The 20,555-nt window shown below is 46.8% G+C and overlaps 2 protein-coding genes across 2 annotated transcripts in view; both read right to left on the bottom strand.

Moving 5' to 3' along the window:
* The window catches only part of LOC309563468 (uncharacterized protein), a gene marked incomplete at its 3' end in the record, with an annotated part of 49,189 nt that extends 39,283 nt beyond the window's left edge, over window positions 1-9,906 (bottom strand). Inside the window, exon 1 of the mRNA XM_082267859.1 lies at window positions 8,714-9,906. Coding sequence (XP_082123985.1) covers window positions 8,714-9,778 — 1,065 coding nt within the window. The 5' untranslated portion in view covers window positions 9,779-9,906. The remainder of the gene's footprint in view (window positions 1-8,713) is intronic.
* The window catches only part of LOC309564412 (uncharacterized protein), a 1,531,146-nt gene that overhangs the window by 188,338 nt on the left and 1,322,253 nt on the right, over window positions 1-20,555 (bottom strand).

Here is a 20,555-nt window from a genome sequence, read left to right as displayed (position 1 = left end):
CCTAAATTCCAGAAAAAATAAAGTCCTTACCGCTCCCCAAGAGGCGCCAACACCTTTTTGACGCCAACTTAGCCTTGTCCCTCCCAGTGGGGGCCAGGCTAAAACAATTTTTCTAATCTGGGCAAGCCACTGCCAGGATCCTTGGGTTCTATCGACTATTCGTTGGGGCCATTTTTGGAGTTTTTTGGGTCATCCTCCTCAAGATTCGTTCCAACAGACAACGTGGCCGACCTCCCATCAAAAGGCACAAGCACTGTCTCGTTTCCTGTCATCTCTCCAGCTTCAGAAAGCGGCAGTTCCTGTTCCCTCGGAAGAGCGCTTCAAGGGATTATATTCTACCCTTTTTCTGGTCCCAAAGAAAACAGGAGGTTGGAGACCTGTTATAGACCTAAAGAAGCTAAATCGACACATTATTCTCGAAAAGTTCAAAATGGAGTCCCTGCAAACGATTATCCATGCCATCCAGCCAGGGGACTGGATGATCTCTATAGATCTACAGGATGCGTATTTGCATGTCTCTATTCTCCCCTCTTTCCAAAATACCTGAGAGTCGCAGTGGGACAATTGCACCTCCAATTCCAAGCCCTTCCCTTCGGCTTGTCCACCTCTCCACGAGTTTTCACAAAGATACTGATCTCATCCCTGGCTCCACTTCGAGAGAGGTCTAAGAGTCTACCACCATTTAGACGATATCTTGCTTCTGGCCTCCAACCCAAACCAGCTCATAGTCCACAAGGAAATGTTAATGCAGGAATTAACGGAAATGGGATGGTTGATAAACCTACAGAAGAGCCAGTTAATACCTACTCAAGAGATGATTTATCTGGGCGCCTTATTCAACAGGAAACAAAGTTCAGTTTCGTTGCCTCCTCAGAAGAGGGAAGCCATTATTCAGAAAATGATCCAAGTTCGGCGATGTTCTTTCCTGACAGCATCTCAATGCATGAGTCTAATAGGCACTATGTCGGCCTGCATCCCTTTAGTCCCCTGGTCTCACTGGCATCTGAGGCATTTCCAAGTAGCCTTTCTGGCACAGTGGAAGAGACTACATCTTTCCCAAAAGATCAGTCTGTCAGCGTCAACAATCAGAAGCCTACACTGGTGGACAGATGCAACAATTCTTTCCAAATCGCATCACCTCGGCTCTTCCTCATGGATCACAATTATGTCCGATGCCAGCGGACAGGGCTGGGGAGCCCATTGCGGGGAGACAAGGGTACAGGGAAGGTGGCCTTTCCCTACCAACTGGGTTGTGTCGAATATCCTAGAAATCAGAGCGGCTTTTCAAGCATTGTTAGCCTGGACTTCCATCATCAAGGGTCAGAGTGTTACTGCGTCTGGACAACAGAGCAGCAGTGTCTTATCTTCTGAGACAAGCGGGCACACACAGCAGATCCCTTCTCAGGGAAGTGGAGCCAATACTCTTATGGGCAGAGAAGAATCTCCTCGGCCTGAAAGCTGTGTATCTTCCAGGCACTTTGAATATGGAAGCAGATATGCTGTCCAGGAACTTCACGGACAGCAACGAGTGGTCTCTACACCCCCACATCTTCCAGTAGATAGTCAATCTCTGGGACTATCCTCAGGTAGATTTGTTTGCCTCTCCGAGCAACAACAAGTTGACCCGTTTCTTCTCCCGCTTTCCTCACCCATCGGCCGAAGCAGTGGATGCTCTGGTATGCCCATGGGTCTTCAAGACGGCTTATGCCTTTCCACCTCGCCCACTGATTGCGAGTTTTCTCTCAAGACTTCTGAAGGAAGAAGTCCAAGTCTTGGCAATACTACCCTATTGGCCAAAGAGACCATGGTTCCCTCTAGCCATGTATCTCAGCCTGGAACCGCCGACAAGGATCCCCTCCTTTCCTCACCTGTTATCCCAAGGCAGGATCTTTCACCCGAATCCCCACAAGCTGGACCTTCGGGTTTGGAAGCTGAAAGGCAGAGGTTTAAAAACCTAGGATGCTCCGCAGAGGTCATCTCTACCCTTCTAGGAGCAAGAAAGCCTTCCACAAACACAGTATACAATAAAATCTGGAACAAGCTTCAAACCTTTGCTTCTGGAAAAGGATTCAACCCCATCTCTCCTTCTACGATTGACGTCCTCAGTTTTTTACAGACGGGTCTAGATTTGGGTCTTAGTCTGAGCTCCCTAAAGGTTCAGGTAGCAGCAATATCGGCCGCATCCAATAGAAGGTGGGCAGAAGACCCCTTAGTAATGATCTTTTTGAGAGGAGTATTAAGAATTCGCCCTCCGGCCAGGCGCTCCTTTCCAAAATGGGATCTTTCATTCGTTTTAGAGGTCCTCTCAGATCAGCCGTTTGCCCCAGTAGAGCAAATTTCACTTTGGAATCTTACATTAAAAACGGTCTTCCTCTTAGCCATAACATCTGGAAAGAGAATTTCGGAACTCCACTCACTAGGAATTGGTGAGAAACACATTTCCTTTTTCCCGGATAGGGTGGAACTCTGTCCGATTCATGGCTTTGTCCCCAAAGTGGCGTCATCAGCTTTCCTAAGAGAACCCTGGGCATTGCCAGTTTTTACTGACATGGATTCCGATACTTGCCACGAATTAGACATCGCCAGAGTGCTGAAAGCCTACTTGGCTGCCACCGAATCTTTTAGGATATCGGAAAGACTATTCTTCATCCCTCACGGGAAAAATAGAGGGAAAGATGCCACTAGCAGAACTCTAGCCTCCTGGATAGTGAAGCTAATCAAAAAAACGTACATATCCAAGAAGTTGGTGCCTCCAACACAGGTGAAAGCTCATTCCACGAGGGCTGTAGCAGCTAGGGCCAACGTCTCTTTGGAGACGGTATGCAGGACCGCATCCTGGTCTTCTTGCCATACTTTCATCAGGCATTACAGAATTGATCCAGGATCCCTTTCAACTGTAAACTTTGGAAGGAAGGCACTAAGCTTAGCCATGTCCTCTGTCTGAATAAAATGTATTTTTTGTGTGTGCATTATCCCACCCATGTCAGCTATTTATTTATCATTGGTATGCTGCCATGGAGGCACCAGGAAAGCGGGAAATTGTATCATACTTACCGTAATTTCCCTTTCCTGGTGCCAATCCATGGCAGCATACGCTCCCACCCTCGGTATTCTAAATTACAGGAGAATGCTGGGGGAAGGGACCTTCTTGTCTTTTATGCTATGCACTAGTCCTGAGGGAGGAGTCGAGGCGGAGCTCTATCATTGGTATGCTGCCATGGATTGGCACCAGGAAAGGGAAATTACGGTAAGTATGATACAATTTCCCGCTTTTGTTCCACTCAACAAAGTAATGTAATTAAATGGGGAGTCCCGTCTATTTTCTTTTTTTTTTTAGTTTTAAATTTTTCTTGGAATTTTAATTTAACAATTTCAACAATAACATTTACAATTATTTGTTACTTGATGTGAATATTATAAGATAACACTGCAGTGGCTAAAAAAAAAAAAAATAAAGGAATCACCAAATCCTGCAACCATCTTAAAAAATTGTAGTTAACCACTTCTGGACCGGAAAGGGTTTCCCCCCTTATTGACCAGGCCATTTTGTGCGATTCGGCACTGCGTTACTTTAACGAACAATTGCGCGGTTGTGCGACGCTGTACCCAAATAAAATTGATGTCCCTTTTTCCCCCACGAATAGAGCTTTCTTTTGGTGGTATTTGATCCCCTGTGTTTTTTATTTTTGCACTATAAACAAAAAAGCGACAATTCTGAAAAAAAAAAAAATTCACATTTGGCTATATAAAACATTCCCCCCCAAAAAAAAATTAAAAATCTAAAATTTTCATCCTTTTAGGTCAATTTGTATTCTGCTACATATTTTTGGTAAAAAAAAAATCCCAATAGGCGTATTTTGATTGATTTACACAAATGTTATCGCATCTACAAACTAGGGAAAAGATTAATGTAATTTTATTTTTTAAATCATTTCTTTATTTGTTGTTAACCACACAATTTACAACCATCATACCATTTGGCCTCCAAAATAAAACACAAACTCACATTTTTTTTTCTTTTAAATCTTTATTGGAATCAACAATAACAATTATTTGTTACTTCTGACTCATTGCTTGGTACATGTAACAACAGTTAGGAAAATGAAGAAAATTATGAAAATTTCAGGAGTACCAGGTAACAGTTAATTGAGAAAAAAAAACAAATTAAAAAATATATATAAAAAAATAATTAAATAAAACACAGCATACCCAATCCGCCTACCCCTAATGGGAACTATCTGTAAGCGGATTTGGTTACAGTGTACTAATGTTTATTTGGAATGGGACATTGTAACCAATTGATCGTAACTATAATGGAGATTTAGATATCACATTTCTTTAGAAATGCTCTCCTCCCACCACCCACACTACATTCTCCGACAGCTCTCCTCCCACCATCCACACTACATTCTCCGACAGCTCTCCTCCCACCATCCACACTACATTCTCCGACAGCTCTCCTCCACCATCCACACTACATTCTCCGACAGCTCTCCTCCCACCATCCACATTACATTCTCCGACAGCTCTCACCCCACCATCCACACTACGTTCTCCGACAGCTCTCCTCCACCATCCACACTACGTTCTCCGACAGCTCTCCTCCACCATCCACACTACATTCTCCAACAGCTCTCCTCCCACCATCCACACTACATTCTCCGACAGCTCTCCTCCCACCATCCACACTACATTCTCCGACAGCTCTCCCCCCACCATCCACACTACATTCTCCGACAGCTCTCCTCCACCATCCACACTACATTCTCTGACAGCTCTCCCCCCACCATCCACACTACATTCTCTGACAGCTCTCCTCCACACTACATTCTCCGACAGCTCTCCTCCACCATCCACACTACATTCTCCGACAGCTCTCCTCCACTATCCACACTACATTCTCCGACAGCTCTCCTCCACCATCCATGCTACATTCTCCGAAGCTCTCCTCCACCATCCACACTACATTCTCCGACAGCTCTCCTCCACCATCCACACTACATTCTCCGACAGCTCTCCTCCCACCATCCACACTACATTCTCTGACAGCTCTCCTCCCACAATCCACACTACATTCTCCGACAGCTCTCCTCCACCATCCACACTACATTCTCCGACAGCTCTCCTCCACCATCCACACTACATTCTTCCGACAGCTCTCCCCCCACCATCCACACTACATTCTTCCGACAGCTCTCCCCCCACCATCCACACTACATTCTCCGACAGCTCTCCTCCCACCATCCACACTACATTCTCCGACAGCTCTACTCCACCATCCACACTACATTCTCCGACAGCTCTCCTCCACCATCCACACTACATTCTCCGACAGCTCTCCTCCACCATCCACACTACATTCTCTGACAGCTCTCCTCCCACCATCCACACTACATTTTCTGACAGCTCTCCTCCCACCATCCACACTACATTCTCCGACAGCTCTCCTCCACCATCCACACTACATTCTCCGACAGCTCTCCTCCACCATCCACACTACATTCTCCGACAGCTCTCCTCCACCATCCACACTACATTCTTCCGACAGCTCTCCCCCCACCATCCACACTACATTCTCCGACAGCTCTCCTCCACCATCCACACTACATTCTCCGACAGCTCTCCTCCCACCATCCACACTACATTCTCCGACAGCTCTACTCCACCATCCACACTACATTCTCCGACAGCTCTCCTCCACCATCCACACTACATTCTCCGACAGCTCTCCTCCACCATCCACACTACATTCTCCGACAGCTCTCCTCTCACCATCCAAACTACATTCTCCGATAGCTCTCCTCCCAACATCCAAACTACATTCTCTGACAGATCTCCCCCACATTCATTTTTTGACAACTTCTTCCCCACTTTTTTTTGCCTACCCCTCCCAATGCGTTTACTGCAGGATTCTTTTGAGTGGTCTCGAAGGGTGTTTTTATCCAACTGACCATCAGTGGAAGGAACATTTTTCTAATTAGCAACAATATAGGAAGTCCATCTTTACTGGCCACCTGTTTAAGAAAATCCTTCACTTTCCACCAATGAAAGTGTGTGTTGATAAATTTTTTTGTTTTAGGAATCAGTTGGTTCAATGAACATACATGCTTTTCAACAGAAGACAAAAACAAAAGACAGACTGTGCTTCAGTAATCTGCATTTTATTGTCTATGTATTACTACAATTGCTTGTTTCTTGTCATGTATTGATAAAATTGTCCTTCTAGGGTCACAATTGGTGGCCTACTACCTACAGATTGGACAGTTTACCTGGCTAGCTATACAAGTGTTAGATTAGCTCAGTCCTGGTTCATAAGAGGACTATATTACTATAATTTATTCCTTATGGATATAAAACTATCAATCCACCACTCTAAAAACTCAAATATTTTCATCATGCCCCCATTGTATGGTGATGTGCATTGTAGACCACTTGGCCTATCTGCCCTCTTGGACAATCTGAGGCTCAAGAAATTAAATCTTTCCATGGTATGCTTATGAATTTGTGCACCCCTGTTACCTATGAGGAGTGGCTACCACTGTCCATGCTGTATTTGTTTTTAAATGTATGTAGCACCCTATTAGTTAGGTAGGTGCGAGGTAAAGCATCTATTTGCTCCTTCTGCTTATCAGGGGAGCCTGATCTATTAGTTTGCCTGTCACATGTTTCCAGATGTGATTCACTGGGTCTGAGGAGTCTCCCCACTGCATCCAATGATGGAGCTTGTTGGACAGTGGAGGAAACCCATCAGGTTTTTTGCAGGCACCACCGCAGTGCATCCTGGGATTGACCATAAATACTGGAGGGAACATGTGACAGGGCGTCCCAGGAGGAGGTGGACGGCTGTCTCTCCTCCTGCAGTGTGAGGGGAAGGTGGACTTAGGCGGTCGGCATAGTGAACCAGGTGTGGAGCTGAGCTGCAGAGGATCCAGAGTGCTGACAAGTGGAGCTGCTGGCAGAGTCTCTTGGGAAAAACAGTGTCTGTGAGTACCAGGAGGTTTGCCTAAGGGTCTGCCCAGGAAGGGGGGCCACTCCAGTGAAGTCAGAGGATCAAGGAGCTAGCTCACACAGAGAGTATTACAGTAAAAGGGAGGCCGTGTAGAGAACCCTGAAGAATACGGACAAAGGGGGTGCCAGGAAGGGCCTTGAAGAGTGTTCTGCAGTACAGTACAGCACAGCGTATCTAAGACAGTTCATTAACTACTACTTCAGGGAAGGGGGACCACTCCAGTGAAGTCAGGGGATCAAGGAGCTAGCTCACACAGAGAGTATTACAGTAAAGGGGATGCCGTGTAGAAAACTCTGAAAAATAGGGACAAAAGGGGTGCCAGGAAGGGCCCCGAAGAGTGTTCTGCAGTACAGTACAGCGTATCTAAGACAGTTCATTAACTACTACTTCAGGGAAGGGGGACCACTCCAGTGAAGTCAGAGGATCAAGGAGCTAGCTCAAACAGAGTATTACAGTAAAGGGAGTGCCGTGTAGATGACCCTGAAGAATACGGACAAAGGGGGTGCCAGGAAGGGTCCTGAAGAGTTTTCTGCAGTACAGTACAGCGTATCTAAGACAGTTCATTAACTACTACTTCAGGGAAGGAGGACCACTCCAGTGAATTCAAGGGATCAGGGAGCTAGCTCATACAGAGTATTACAGAAAAGGGGGTGCCGTGTAGAGAACCCTGAAGAATACGGACAAAGGGGGTGCCAGGAAGGGCCCTGAAGAGTGTTCTACAGTACAGTACAGCGTATATAAGATAGTTCATTAACTACTACTTCAGGGAAGGGGGACCACTCCAGTGAAGTCAGAGGATCAAGGAGCCAGCTCACACAGAGAGTATTACAGTATAGGGGGTGCCGTGTAGTGAACCCTGAAGAATACGGACAAAGGGGGTGCCAGGAAGGGCCCTGAAGTGTGTTCTGCAGTACAGTACAGCGTATCTAAGACAGTTCATTAACTACTACTTCAGGGAAGGGAGACCACTCCAGTGAATTCAGGGGATCAGGGAGCTAGCTCATACAGAGAGTATTACAGTAAAGGGAGTGCCGTGTAGAGAACCCTGAAGAATACGGACAAAGGGGGTGCCAGGAAGGGCCCTGAAGAGTGTTCTACAGTACAGTACAGCTCATCTAATACTTCTTCACTGCATAGTCAAGGTGAAGCAGCGGCCTTGCCGCATTCAGTTATTCAGAAGTCCCAGCAATTGTGCATAGTTGTTCAAGTTGGAGTATCCCACTCATTCCCTTCTCCTATCCAAAGTTCTCAATAAAAACAAAAAAAAAACCAAAGCTCCGAGACTGTTTCCTGACTGAGCCAAAAGCTGAACTGTCATGTTGTTGCTAATGGTAACCCAAGGGAACCGTAACCAGCAGTTCCTAAGGGAGTAGTGCTACATGTGCAAAATGAAAAAAAAAAAAATAGGAAGGGGGGATACCAAAATGTGGGGGGCAGAGACTGTAGCAGACACATCCCACCATTGCAGTCTCCTACAAGAAGTGAAGAAGACCCGGCCCATCCATTTCCATCTATAATTTTTATACCACTGTTTCCAATGACGCACTCCTTTATAACCCAAATATTTTTCTTCCTACAGTTGTGTTATGGATCAACAGGTTCCGCCATCGTAAATTTGTCCAAAGAATCAGCAGATGAATTTTCTCCGATGTCTAAGTAGACCTCTTTTATCCGTAAAACGTTCCCGCAGTTTAAATGCAATCAAGGACGCTGTGCGGTGTGTGTTCTCTGATGTATAACAAGGGCTTCTTTCTGAATGAAAGATTTCTCGCACTCGGTACACGAATAAGGACGCTCCCCCGTGTGAATTCTCCGGTGTTTTACAAGGTTTCCTTTCTGAGTAAAAGATTTTCCGCACTCTGAACATGAATAAGGACGCTCACCCGTGTGAATTCTCTGATGTTCAACGAGGACTCCCTTCACGGTGAAAGATTTCCAACACACAGAACATGAATAAGGACGATCACCCGTGTGAATTCTCTGGTGTTTAAAAAGGTCTTCTTCGAAAGAGAAAGTTTTCCCGCACACTGAGCATGAATAAGGACGCTCACCCGTGTGACTCCTCTGGTGTTTAACAAGGCCTTCTTTCTGAGTGAAAGATTTCCCACACTCTGCACATGAATGCTCACCTGTGTGAAGTCTCCGGTGTGCAACAAGGTCTCCTTTATGAATGAAAGATTTCCCGCACTCTGAGCATGAATAAGGGCGCTCACCCGTGTGAACTCTCTGATGTTTTACAAAGACTCGTTTATGAGTGAAAGATTTCCCACACTCTGAACAGGAATAAGGACGCTCGCCCGTGTGAATTCTCTGGTGTGCAGCCAGGCCTTCTTTACGAGTGAAAGATTTCCCACACTCTGAGCATGGATAAGGACGCTCACCCGTGTGAATTCTCTGGTGTGTATCAAGGCCTCCTTTATGAGTGAAAGATTTCCCACACTCTGAACATGAATAGGGACGCTCACTCGTGTGGATCCTCATGTGTGTATCAAGGCCTCCTTTGAGAGTGAAAGATTTTCTGCACTCTGAGCATGAATAAGGGCGCACGCCTGTGTGAATTCTCTGGTGATTAACAAGATTATCTTTCCTTTTGAAAGATTTCCCGCACTCTGAGCATAAATAAGGACACTCAATAGTATGTGATTGGTGAGAAGATTCCTTGGGATTAGAAGGATCTGTTGATCTATCTGCAGTGTGAGATCCTAAATGGATATTTGCAATCATAGTATGTGATTGGTGAGTAGATTCCCCCTGATCAGAGGGATCCATTGATGTCCCCGGACAGGAAGGTCTGTGATGGATATTTTGTGTATTTGGATTTCCTCCTGGAGGATCCTGTATGGTGACATTATCTTCTGACTTACAATCAGCAGATAATAGAATATGTCTCTCCGAGGAATTCCCGACATGACATCCATCTGCTGGAAAGAAACGCAAGAAAATGTCAGTTGGTCACAAATAACTGGAGTTTTAGCCCCTCCTCCCCATCAGTGGAATAAGTGGAAATGCCGATCTCACAGTTGGGCTCCTGTTCTCCCTCCAAAATCAATCAGAAAAGTGTTCACACCGAGTCCATATATGATCTGCACATTCTTTTGTATTAAATAGCCGACTAAGGCTTCATTAGCCAAAACGCGTCGGTGGTTTGTTACTACATTGGATTGCCTGGGTTTACCTGGACTTTTGAGTTATAAAGGATTTGCAGATTATATATAGACTCCAGTGTGAACGCTTTTCTAAAAATATGAGCAAAATGCAGCGCTTGGAGAATAATGTCTTAAAACATCAAAGTGTCCCACAAAGTCCTGAATGGAGTCAGACTCTTCCACCTCGGTGTGTAGTTCAGAGAATGTGAACAAGATCTGCCACTACTACAAACAAACACACTGACTTACCGCAGCAAGTAAGAGTACCATGATGACGTCTGAAGGAATATTTATCCTCCATTTTGTTCCCTCAACTCCATCTTGTGATTGAAACTCCAGGCTCAGCTTAATTATAAAGCCTATCTAAGTAAATGTCCTTGAAAGTTTCCTGGACATTAAGCTTTGTGGTCAAACTGACCCTTAGAGCAAGCTCGTTTGAAGTAACCAATTATACCTTATCTTAACCCTTAGAACAAGTCTGATGTAATGCCAATTATAACTATACCTTATTTTTAATTAACTCACATGTAAGTATGTGACTTGAAGCACGTAATGGTAAACTGCTATAACTATTATTCTTGTATCAAATTCTATGTATAATCTACTAAAAAGGGACTTCCCCTTTTCCTCTCTCTATAAAAAGTTCTACATTGTTTGAATAAAGCGAGCATTCTGTGACATCGTACCTGCCGTCTCTGTGTCTCATTGAGTGCTCCCAGATATCTGAAGGAACTTTGATGCCTAGAGCCATGCGAGTCTGAATTAATGCCAACAACGTCTATGTGACGAAACGCGTAGGAGGGGGCCGGTTCTGCGCACACGTCGTCCCGTTCAGGGGTCAGCCATTTTGTTGGATTGTAACACTGTATGCTTACATACTACAGGCATTTTGTTGTATACTATTTGGGGAGAGTAATCTTTACTTCTAATAAATCTAAAGTTACTACACCATGAGACTCTTTTACTGCCTTTCTCTCGATCCATATGTGTTCCCTCCCTGATATTGACCAATTGGTTTGGATATACTATCGATCTGGGTCTGAGGCTGTGTGATCCTCTTGAATCACTCAACACGCTATTGACCATGGTGGAATTAATGGTCTACTTGTTGCGGTAAGAGTCAGTGTGTTTATTTGTGGTGGTGGCGGATCTTGTTCAATATGCAAGGTCCAATAAGACATGGATGAGCGAGTTTGAGGTGGAGGAACTTGCCTGGCAGGTAAAGTTGAGTCCTGACCTGGTTGAGTCCTGACCTCAACCCGATAGAACACTTTTGGAATGAATTAGAGTGGACACTGCGTGCCAGGCCTTCTAGTCCAACATCAGTGCCTGACCTCACAAATGCGTTTCTGGAAGAATGGTCAAACATTCCCATAGACACACTCCTAAACCTTGTGGACGGCCTTCCCAGAAGAGTTGAAGCTTTTATAGCTGAAAAGGGTTGGCCAACTCAATATTGAACCCTACGGAATAAGACTGGGATGCCATTAAATTTTGTTTGCTCCCTCCCTTATCCACTGTCACATTTGGCACCTTTTGGGGATGAGAGGGGTAGCTTCCACTTCAAGGTAAGATCACCTCAATCGTTGTGTGGCTGGCGATCTACGAAATTTCTGAAGGTCAGTCAAGTTCCTCAAAACTCGCTCATCCATGTCCTTATGAACCTTGCTTTGTGCACTGGTCCAAATCATTTAGTGGAGGGGGGATTATGGTGTGAGGTTGTTTTTCAGGGGTTGGGCTTGGCCCCTTTGTTCCAGTGAAGGGAACGCTTAAGGCTTCAGCATACCAAGACATTTTGGACAATTTCGTGCTCCCAAATTTGTGGGAACAGTTTGGGGATGGCCCCTTCCTGTTCCAACATGACTGCACACCAGTGCACAAAGCAAGGTCCATAAAGACATGGATGAGCGAGTTTGGGGCGGAGGAACTTGACTGGCCTGCACAGAGGTCTGACCTCAACCCAATAGAACTCTTTTGGAATGAATTAGAGCAGAGACTGCGAGCCAGGCCTTCTCATCCAACATCAGTGCCTGACCTCACAAATGCACTTCTGGAAGAATGGTCAATCATTCCCATAGGCAAACTCCTAAACCTTGTGGACAGCCTTCCCAGAAGAGTTGAAGCTGGTATAGCTGCAAAGGGTGGGCCAACTCAATACTGAACCCTATGGACTAAGACTGGGATGCCATTAAAGTTCATGTGCGTGTAAAGGCAGGCGTCCCAATACTTTTGATAATATAGTGTATCTATTTACTCGGCGTAACGTAATTTTTTATAGTTTATCAAACAATTGGGTATTATATTGTGTTATTGTGCATTGAAATTCAAGTTTTTTTTCACCAAAAATCTGCGTTTGCAAAGTCACTGCGCAAATGTTGTGTGACATAAAAATATGCAACGCCCACCATTTTACTCTCTAGAGCTTCTGCTAAAAATAAAATAAACATCAGAATTGGTCCACACTGGAAGCTTTTAAACTACAATCCTTATTCTGAAGAGTAAACAAAGACTGTGACCTGTTTCTTCCATAGTGCTTATACTTACTTGTGTAGATAGGTAGAGACATTTCTTCCTGTTCACTTTTCATTATCATCCCAACCTCATCCGTGGATGGCTGATCACCCCCCACATACGTCTCCACTTCTCCTTCTTTAACCTCAGCTTTTATATTAACCCGTTCTTCACCCTAAATCCCAAAATAATAGAAAACATCTATTAAAGTCAACTCCAGTTGTAGGGTGCTCAGTGAAGGAGCTGAAAATGGGGATGGGAGGGTGCAGGGCTGTACTTCAGATATAGAAGTAAGCAATAAAGCAAGAAACTACGTAGAAGAATGTCATCTCACAAATTCAGAACTGTTTCTGTGTTCTATACACCGAGTCCACCTACCTGATCACGATGAGAGATGGTGTTTTAATTGGCATAATATCATTGAATGTAATGCTAAATCGATGTTCCTGCACCTGTTTATGTATTTTTACGAATCCTTTTATTTCAATAAAAACTATTGACACAGAATACATATTTAGATCTACATGCCCACCTACCTCATGATGGTGAGGGATGGTGGGATCTTCCTGTGTAGAAACCCGGGAATACAGAGGACCGCCCTGCTCCATAGACTGCTGATACCCAAACATCTCTTCTTTTTCTATTTTAACCTCAACTTTGATGTCTTTCAGTTCTTCACCCTAAAGCCCAAATATGATAGAAGGGGTTTGCAAAAAAAAAAAAACAAGAGATGACATAGAAGAATATTAATTCAAAGCGTAGAGTTCTAGTTGCTCAGTCCCATCTACCTGATTATGATGAGGGATGGTGTGATCTTCCTCAATATACTGCGGAGCTCCACTCACCAACATCTCTTCTTCTTCCTCTTTAACCTCAACTTTGATGTCTTTCATTTCTTCATCCTGAACCCCAAAGATGGTATAATACAATTGTTAAAAGATTTAAGATGTTGCGTAGAAGAATTTCTCGGTTAGGGTCTACCTGATGATGGCGAGGAAGGGTGTGACCTTCCTGTGTGGAATCCCGGGAACACAGAGGACCATCCTCCCTTATAGCCTGCTGAGTTTCACTCATCGATATCTCTTTTTTTTCCTCTTCAATCTCAGCTTTGATTTCTTTCAGTTCTTCACCCTAAACCCCAAAGATAACAGAATATATGTGCAAAACGGAACAAGAGATTACATAGAAGAATGTCCTCTCATAGCTTGAGATTGAGTTCTAGTTGCTCAGTCCCACCTACCTGATGATGATGGTGACGGATGGTGTGACCTTCCTGTGTGGGATCCCGGGAATACAGAGGACGGGGACATCTCTCTGGTGGGTTCCCATTACTGGATCCATCTGTTGGAAACACACACACTGACTGAATACATTGTTTCTATGTGTTTATCAGATGATGGGGGATCTAGGTGGATCCTCCGTACTGCTCTCTCCTTTACAATAAAGTCTCCTCTTACCCGGTGATGTGAGGGGCGGCTGATTCTCCATCATGACGTCCTTGTAGAGATCCTTGTGTCCTTCTAAATACTCCCACTCCTCCATGGAGAAATAGACAGTGACATCCTGACACCTTATAGGAACCTGACACACACAATGATACAGTCACCATCCAGACACATCCCTTGTCTGTTACTGGATAATGTCCCAGAATTCCCAGCACCGCTCACCTCTGATGTCAGCAGATCAATGATCTCAAAGGTGACTTCTAGAATCTTCTTCTAATTGTTTGTCTTGGAGAGCTCAAACATCTGCTCTCTACTTCCTTACAGCTTACTGCTCTCATGATCTTCCAGAATTTCTTTTTGACATCACTTCCTGTTCATAAGTTACCTCACTTCCTGTCTGCACATGACATCACTTCCTCCCCATGTGTTGAAATACTTTCTGTTTCAGACTTCCTGTGTGTGTACAATCACACTCTTCCTGTCCGCATGTATCACAAAGAATTGGGTTGCACTCGGCAAACTTGGAAAAGATCTCCACTCTTAGAGTGATGTCATTAAAGGGATGCCCCATCTATTTTCAATATGTGAATAGGACAACTCTGCAATGGTTAAAAAAAAAAGTATTCAGCAATTTCTATAACCATCTTAAGACATTGAAGGTAAAAGCACAGAAGAATTAAAGTAATATTAAAGGATCTTTTTTTTTTGTATTAAAATAAAAAATATGTTATCAGGGCAAGGGGTGGGCAGGAGGGACGGCTGCCCTGGGCACTGTGATATCATGTTAGGTTTGGGGGCATCCAGGGCCAGAACAAGGGATGGGAAGGAGGGGCGGCTGCCCTGGACACTGTGGTATCATGTGAGGTTTGGGGGCATCCAGGGCCAGGACAAGGGGTGGGCAGGAGGGAGGGCTGCCCTGGGCACTGTGGTATCATGTGAGGTTTGGGGGCATCCAGGGCCGGGACAAGGGGTGGGCAGTGGGAAGGAGGGGCGGCTGCCCTGGGCACTGTGATATCATGTTAGGTTTGGGGGCATCCAGGGCCAGAACAAGGGATGGGAAGGAGGGGCGACTGCCCTGGACACTGTGGTATCATGTGAGGTTTGGGGGCATCCAGGGCCAGGACAAGGGGTGGGCAGGAGGGAGGGCTGCCCTGGGCACTGTGGTATCATGTGAGGTTTGGGGGCATCCAGGGCCGGGACAAGGGGTGGGCAGTGGGAAGGAGGGGCGGCTGCCCTGAGCACTGTGATATCATGTTAGGTTTGGGGGCATCCAGGGCATGAACAAGGGATGGGAAGGAGGGGCGGCTGCCCTGGACACTGTGGTATCATGTGAGGTTTGGGGGCATCCAGGGCCAGGACAAGGGGTGGGCAGGAGGGAGGGCTGCCCTGGGCACTGTGGTATCATGTGAGGTTTGGGGGCATCCAGGGCCGGGACAAGGGGTGGGCAGTGGGAAGGAGGGGCGGCTGCCCTGGGCACTGTGATATCATGTTAGGTTTCGGGGCATTTAGGGCCAGGACAAGGGATGGGCCGCTGCCCTGGACACTGTGGCATCATGTGAGGTTTGGGGGCATCCAGGGCCAGGACAAGGGGTGGGCAGGAGGAGAAGCTGCCCTGGGCACTGTGGTGTCATGCAAGGTTTTTTGGGCATCCAGGGCCGGGTCAAGGGGTGGGCAGAAGGGATGGCTGTCCTGGGCACTGTGGTATCATGTGAGGTTTGGGGGCATCCAGGGCCGGGACAAGGGGTTGGCAGGAGGGACAGCTGCCCTGGGCACTGTGGTGTCATGCAAGGTTTTTTGGGCATCCAGGGCTGGGACAAGGGGTGGGCAGGAGGGACGGCTGTCCTGGGTACTGTGGTATCATGTGAGGTTTGGGGGCATCCAGGGCCGGGACAAGGGGTGGGCAGTGGGAAGGAGGGGCGGCTGCCCTGAGCACTGTGATATCATGTTAGGTTTGGGGGCATCCAGGGCATGAACAAGGGATGGGAAGGAGGGGCGGCTGCCCTGGACACTGTGGTATCATGTGAGGTTTGGGGGCATCCAGGGCCAGGACAAGGGGTGGGCAGGAGGGAGGGCTGCCCTGGGCACTGTGGTATCATGTGAGGTTTGGGGGCATCCAGGGCCGGGACAAGGGGTGGGCAGTGGGAAGGAGGGGCGGCTGCCCTGGGCACTGTGATATCATGTTAGGTTTCGGGGCATTTAGGGCCAGGACAAGGGATGGGCAGCTGCCCTGGACACTGTGGCATCATGTGAGGTTTGGGGGCATCCAGGGCCAGGACAAGGGGTGGGCAGGAGGAGAAGCTGCCCTGGGCACTGTGGTGTCATGCAAGGTTTTTTGGGCATCCAGGGCCGGGTCAAGGGGTGGGCAGAAGGGATGGCTGTCCTGGGCACTGTGGTATCATGTGAGGTTTGGGGGCATCCAGGGCCGGGACAAGGGGTTGGCAGGAGGGACAGCTGCCCTGGGCACTGTGGTGTCATGCAAGGTTTTTTGGGCATCCAGGGCTGGGACAAGGGGTGGGCAGGAGGGACGGCTGTCCTGGGTACTGTGGTATCATGTGAGGTTTGGGGGCATCCAGGGCCGGGACAAGGGGTGGGCAGAAGGGACGGCTGTCCTGGGCACTGTGGTATTGTGAGGTTTGGGGGCATCCAGGGCCGGGACAAGGGGTGGGCAGAAGGGATGGCTGTCCTGGACACTGTGGCATCATGTGAGGCTTGGGGGCATCCAGGGCCAGGACAAGGGGTGGGCAGAAGGGTCGGCTGTCCTGGGTACTGTGGTATCATGTGAGGTTTGGGGGCATCCAGGGCCGGGACAAGGGGTGGGCAGGAGGGGCGGCTGCCATGGGCAAAATAGTTTATTGCAGGGATGGGGGCATCCTGAACCTAACCCTAAGGGAAGGGAGGGGGCTGCAGTTTGGCATCTTTGCCCTGGGCGCTTGATGGCCTTGTCCCGGCACTGCATGTTATACTCCTCCTCTTCTTGGGTTCCCCACTGGCTCTCCTGCCTCCTCCCTCTGGCTGGGTGCCCTCATTGCAAGCCTCTTGGTATGGGGGCACTTCAACATGCTCACTCCTGAGCACTGCTCTATGTTTCCATAAGACACATACGTAGATGGGACCTCAGCCCTGCCCCCCACTCCTCCGTCATTGGCTCTGATTGAGAGCAGCCAGAGCCAATGAGGACAGAGAGAGAGAGACCTGGTTCTTGTGCACATCGCTGGATTGAGATCGGGCTCAGGTATGTATTTAGGGGGGCTGCGGGGGAAGCTGCAGTAAGATAGAGAACCTTCTGTCTTTACAAAAACTTTAAGTAGGTTGTTGGCTGTGTTTTTCCTTTCCATAATTTTTTTCCCCCTCCCTGACATTGTGTGTTTATGTGTCTGTAAAGCCTCGTACACACGTGTCGAAAATCGGCAGGGAATTTTCGTCCAACGACCGATCTGCCGATTTTCGGCTTGTTAGTATGATGCTTCCGAAAACCGACTCCGACTTTTCGGCCGAAAAAAATCCTGGTGTGCAGGCTATAAAATTTTTGTCCTCCGTCAAAACACGTCCGATTTTTGTGCAGTCAGTACAGATTTCGACAGGGAAAAATCTTATGAGCAAGACTGGGCATGCTCAGAGAAGAAAGAACATAAAGAAAGCAAACCATCACATGACATCACTTCTGAAGTATTTAAAATTCTGAAGAATTTTGTCGGGTGGGAAAATTCGTGTGCAGTCTAGAGCACATTCCAACCAACAAAACACCACTCTGGACAAAAGACGGATGACCGGTCGGCGGAAAATCGCTGCGTGTGTACGAGGCTTTAGTCTCTCATTTGTTCCTCTGTATTTAGGAATTTTATGCAAGTGGAACGAATACGGCGTACATGTGTGGTGTATACAGAAGTAGGCTTGGACTCTATTACAGCCTGAGATTACCGATCCTTTTCTCCCTTGGGTGCCCCTCTTACTCCAATTCTTGGGTGCCCCTCTTACTCGAATGCTAAAGTCGGAGGTATGACCCGCTATGTAATCTTTCATGTAACTGCTAGGAGACGAGTGCAGAAGAATACAGTAGAGCACTGCTACCCAACCTCAGTCCTTGATTAAACCTAACAGGTCATGTTTTCAGGATTTCCTTCACAGGTGCTTTAAATCTATGTCAATGGCTTGGTATTCAGCTAATATATCTAAGGGAAATTCCCAAAACATGTCCTGTTGGGGGTACAGGGGTACCAAGGATGGGAACTACTGATATATAATGTCACTTGGGCGTGCTGATATCACATCCAAGAGAGGCTCTGGATGGACAGTTGGATAAATGGTTCTATATTTAGGATGTATCCGGTCTATAAACCAGAGGCTCTGGATGGACAGTTGGATAAATGTTTCTATATTTAGGATGTATCCGGTCTATAAACCAGAGGCTCTGGATGGACAGTTGGATAAATGTTTCTATATTTAGGATGTATCTGATCTATAAACCAGAGGCTCCGGATGGACAGTTGGATAAATGGCTTTATATTTACGATATATCCTGTCTATAAACCAGAGGCTCTGGATGGACAGTTGGATAAATGGCTCTATATTTAGGATGTATCTGGACTATAAAAGACATCACAGTGACTATGGAGGACGAAACATGGCGGGGGGGGGGAGTTACTGGGTGTAAATATAAAATAATATCTTATTACCTCCTCTGCTGCCAGTTCCAGCAATGTCTCCTCTCTATTTCCTCCAGACTCACCTCTGACCCGGAACTTCCTGTTTGTGTGCCTACATCACTTCCTGTCTGCATGTTCGTAAGATTGCCAATTGAATATAAATACTGCAGTCTTCTAAGTTCACATATGTATGTATGAGTATATATATATATTCACACAGTATATATAATGTATATAAATAATACTAATAAATATGGGGGTACTCACAGGGCTTGAAATGTTAGCACTCATTGATTCAATGTTTCAACGATGAACAAACTCATCTTCTTAAACATTGAAATTCCCTCTTTTCACAGGAGCTTCTTCCATGCGGTTCCTTTGGGGTCTCAGTGCATAGAGTAGAGCCCAGTAATCAGCCCTGACCAGCTGCTCATACCACCAATTTATATTCCATATTATAACTTCCACCGACAGTGCTGGAGGATTCTCTTACCAGGAATGAATGTGCTAGGAAAGGATATGCAGCTCCTATTGGATCCAGTCTCCTTTGGAGTTTTATACTACAATACAGAAAAGTCCTCGCTCACACATTGTGTTCTCAATAATAACGGCCCCCTGGTAGAGATTTTCCTTTATCATCAGTGTCTACATCACCACTAAACGTTCCCCCAGCATAGGGTGAACACATGTTCCGGATTGTCCGGGACAGTCCCGCATTTTGGGTACCTTCATTGCTGGACAATACAGTGTCCCGGAATGAGACTGACACAGCCACTCTCCACCCTAATTGGACAAGGCTTTGCTCAATCAGGGTGCAGCAGTAAAAGCTGGTTGTTAAGGAGCGGGGCCGAGAAGCCGGCGGTGGCATCCTTAACAACTGATGAGTCATCAGCTGTCAATGGACTTCCCCGCTGACAGCTGAATAATAAGAAATACATAGTATCCCTACCCATGCACCAAAAAGTGTCAATAAGTAATAAAAACACAGAGACATTTTTTTGACAATTCCTTTATTAAAAAATAAAAAAACAGTGTCCCTCGATCAATCATGCCACCACCACCGCCGAAACCCTTAAAAGAAAAAAAAAATGCTCCCGCCTCCCATGAAAGCTGACCGTCTACTGCAGACTCCGCCGTTTGACAGATCTTCTCCCCACCACCCACGCTACATTCTCCGACAGCTCTCCTCCCACTATCCACGCTACATTCTCCGACAGCTTTCCCCCGCCATCCACGCTACATTCTCCGACAGCTCTCCTCCCACCATCCACGCTACATTCTCCGACAGCTTTCCCCCACCATCCACGCTACATTCTCCGACAGCTCTCCTCCACCATCCACACTACATTCTCTGACACCTCTCCTCCCACCATCCACACTACATTCTCCGACAGCTTTCCCCCACCATCCACGCTACATTCTCCGACAGCTCTCCTCCACCATCCACACTACATTCTCTGACACCTCTCCTCCCACCATCCACACTACATTCTCCGACAGCTCTCCCCCACCATCCACACTACATTCTCCGACAGTTCTCCCCCCACCATCCACACTACATTCTCCGACAGCTCTCCTCCACCATCCACACTACATTCTCCGACAGCTCTCCTCCCACCATCCACACTACATTCTCCGACAGCTCTCCTCCGCCATCCACACTACATTCTCCGACAGCTCTCCTCCACCATCCACACTACATTCTCCGACAGCTCTCCTCCACCATCCACACTACATTCTCCGACAGCTCTCCTCCTCCATCCACACTACATTCTCCGACAGCTCTCCTCCACCATCCACA

This window comes from Pelophylax lessonae (assembly GCF_965119305.1).
Source record: "Pelophylax lessonae genome assembly, chromosome: 9".
NCBI classification, from domain to species: Eukaryota; Metazoa; Chordata; class Amphibia; order Anura; family Ranidae; genus Pelophylax; species Pelophylax lessonae.
Note: the sequence above shows the minus strand (reverse complement) of the source record. Positions and strands in the feature narration are given on the sequence as shown.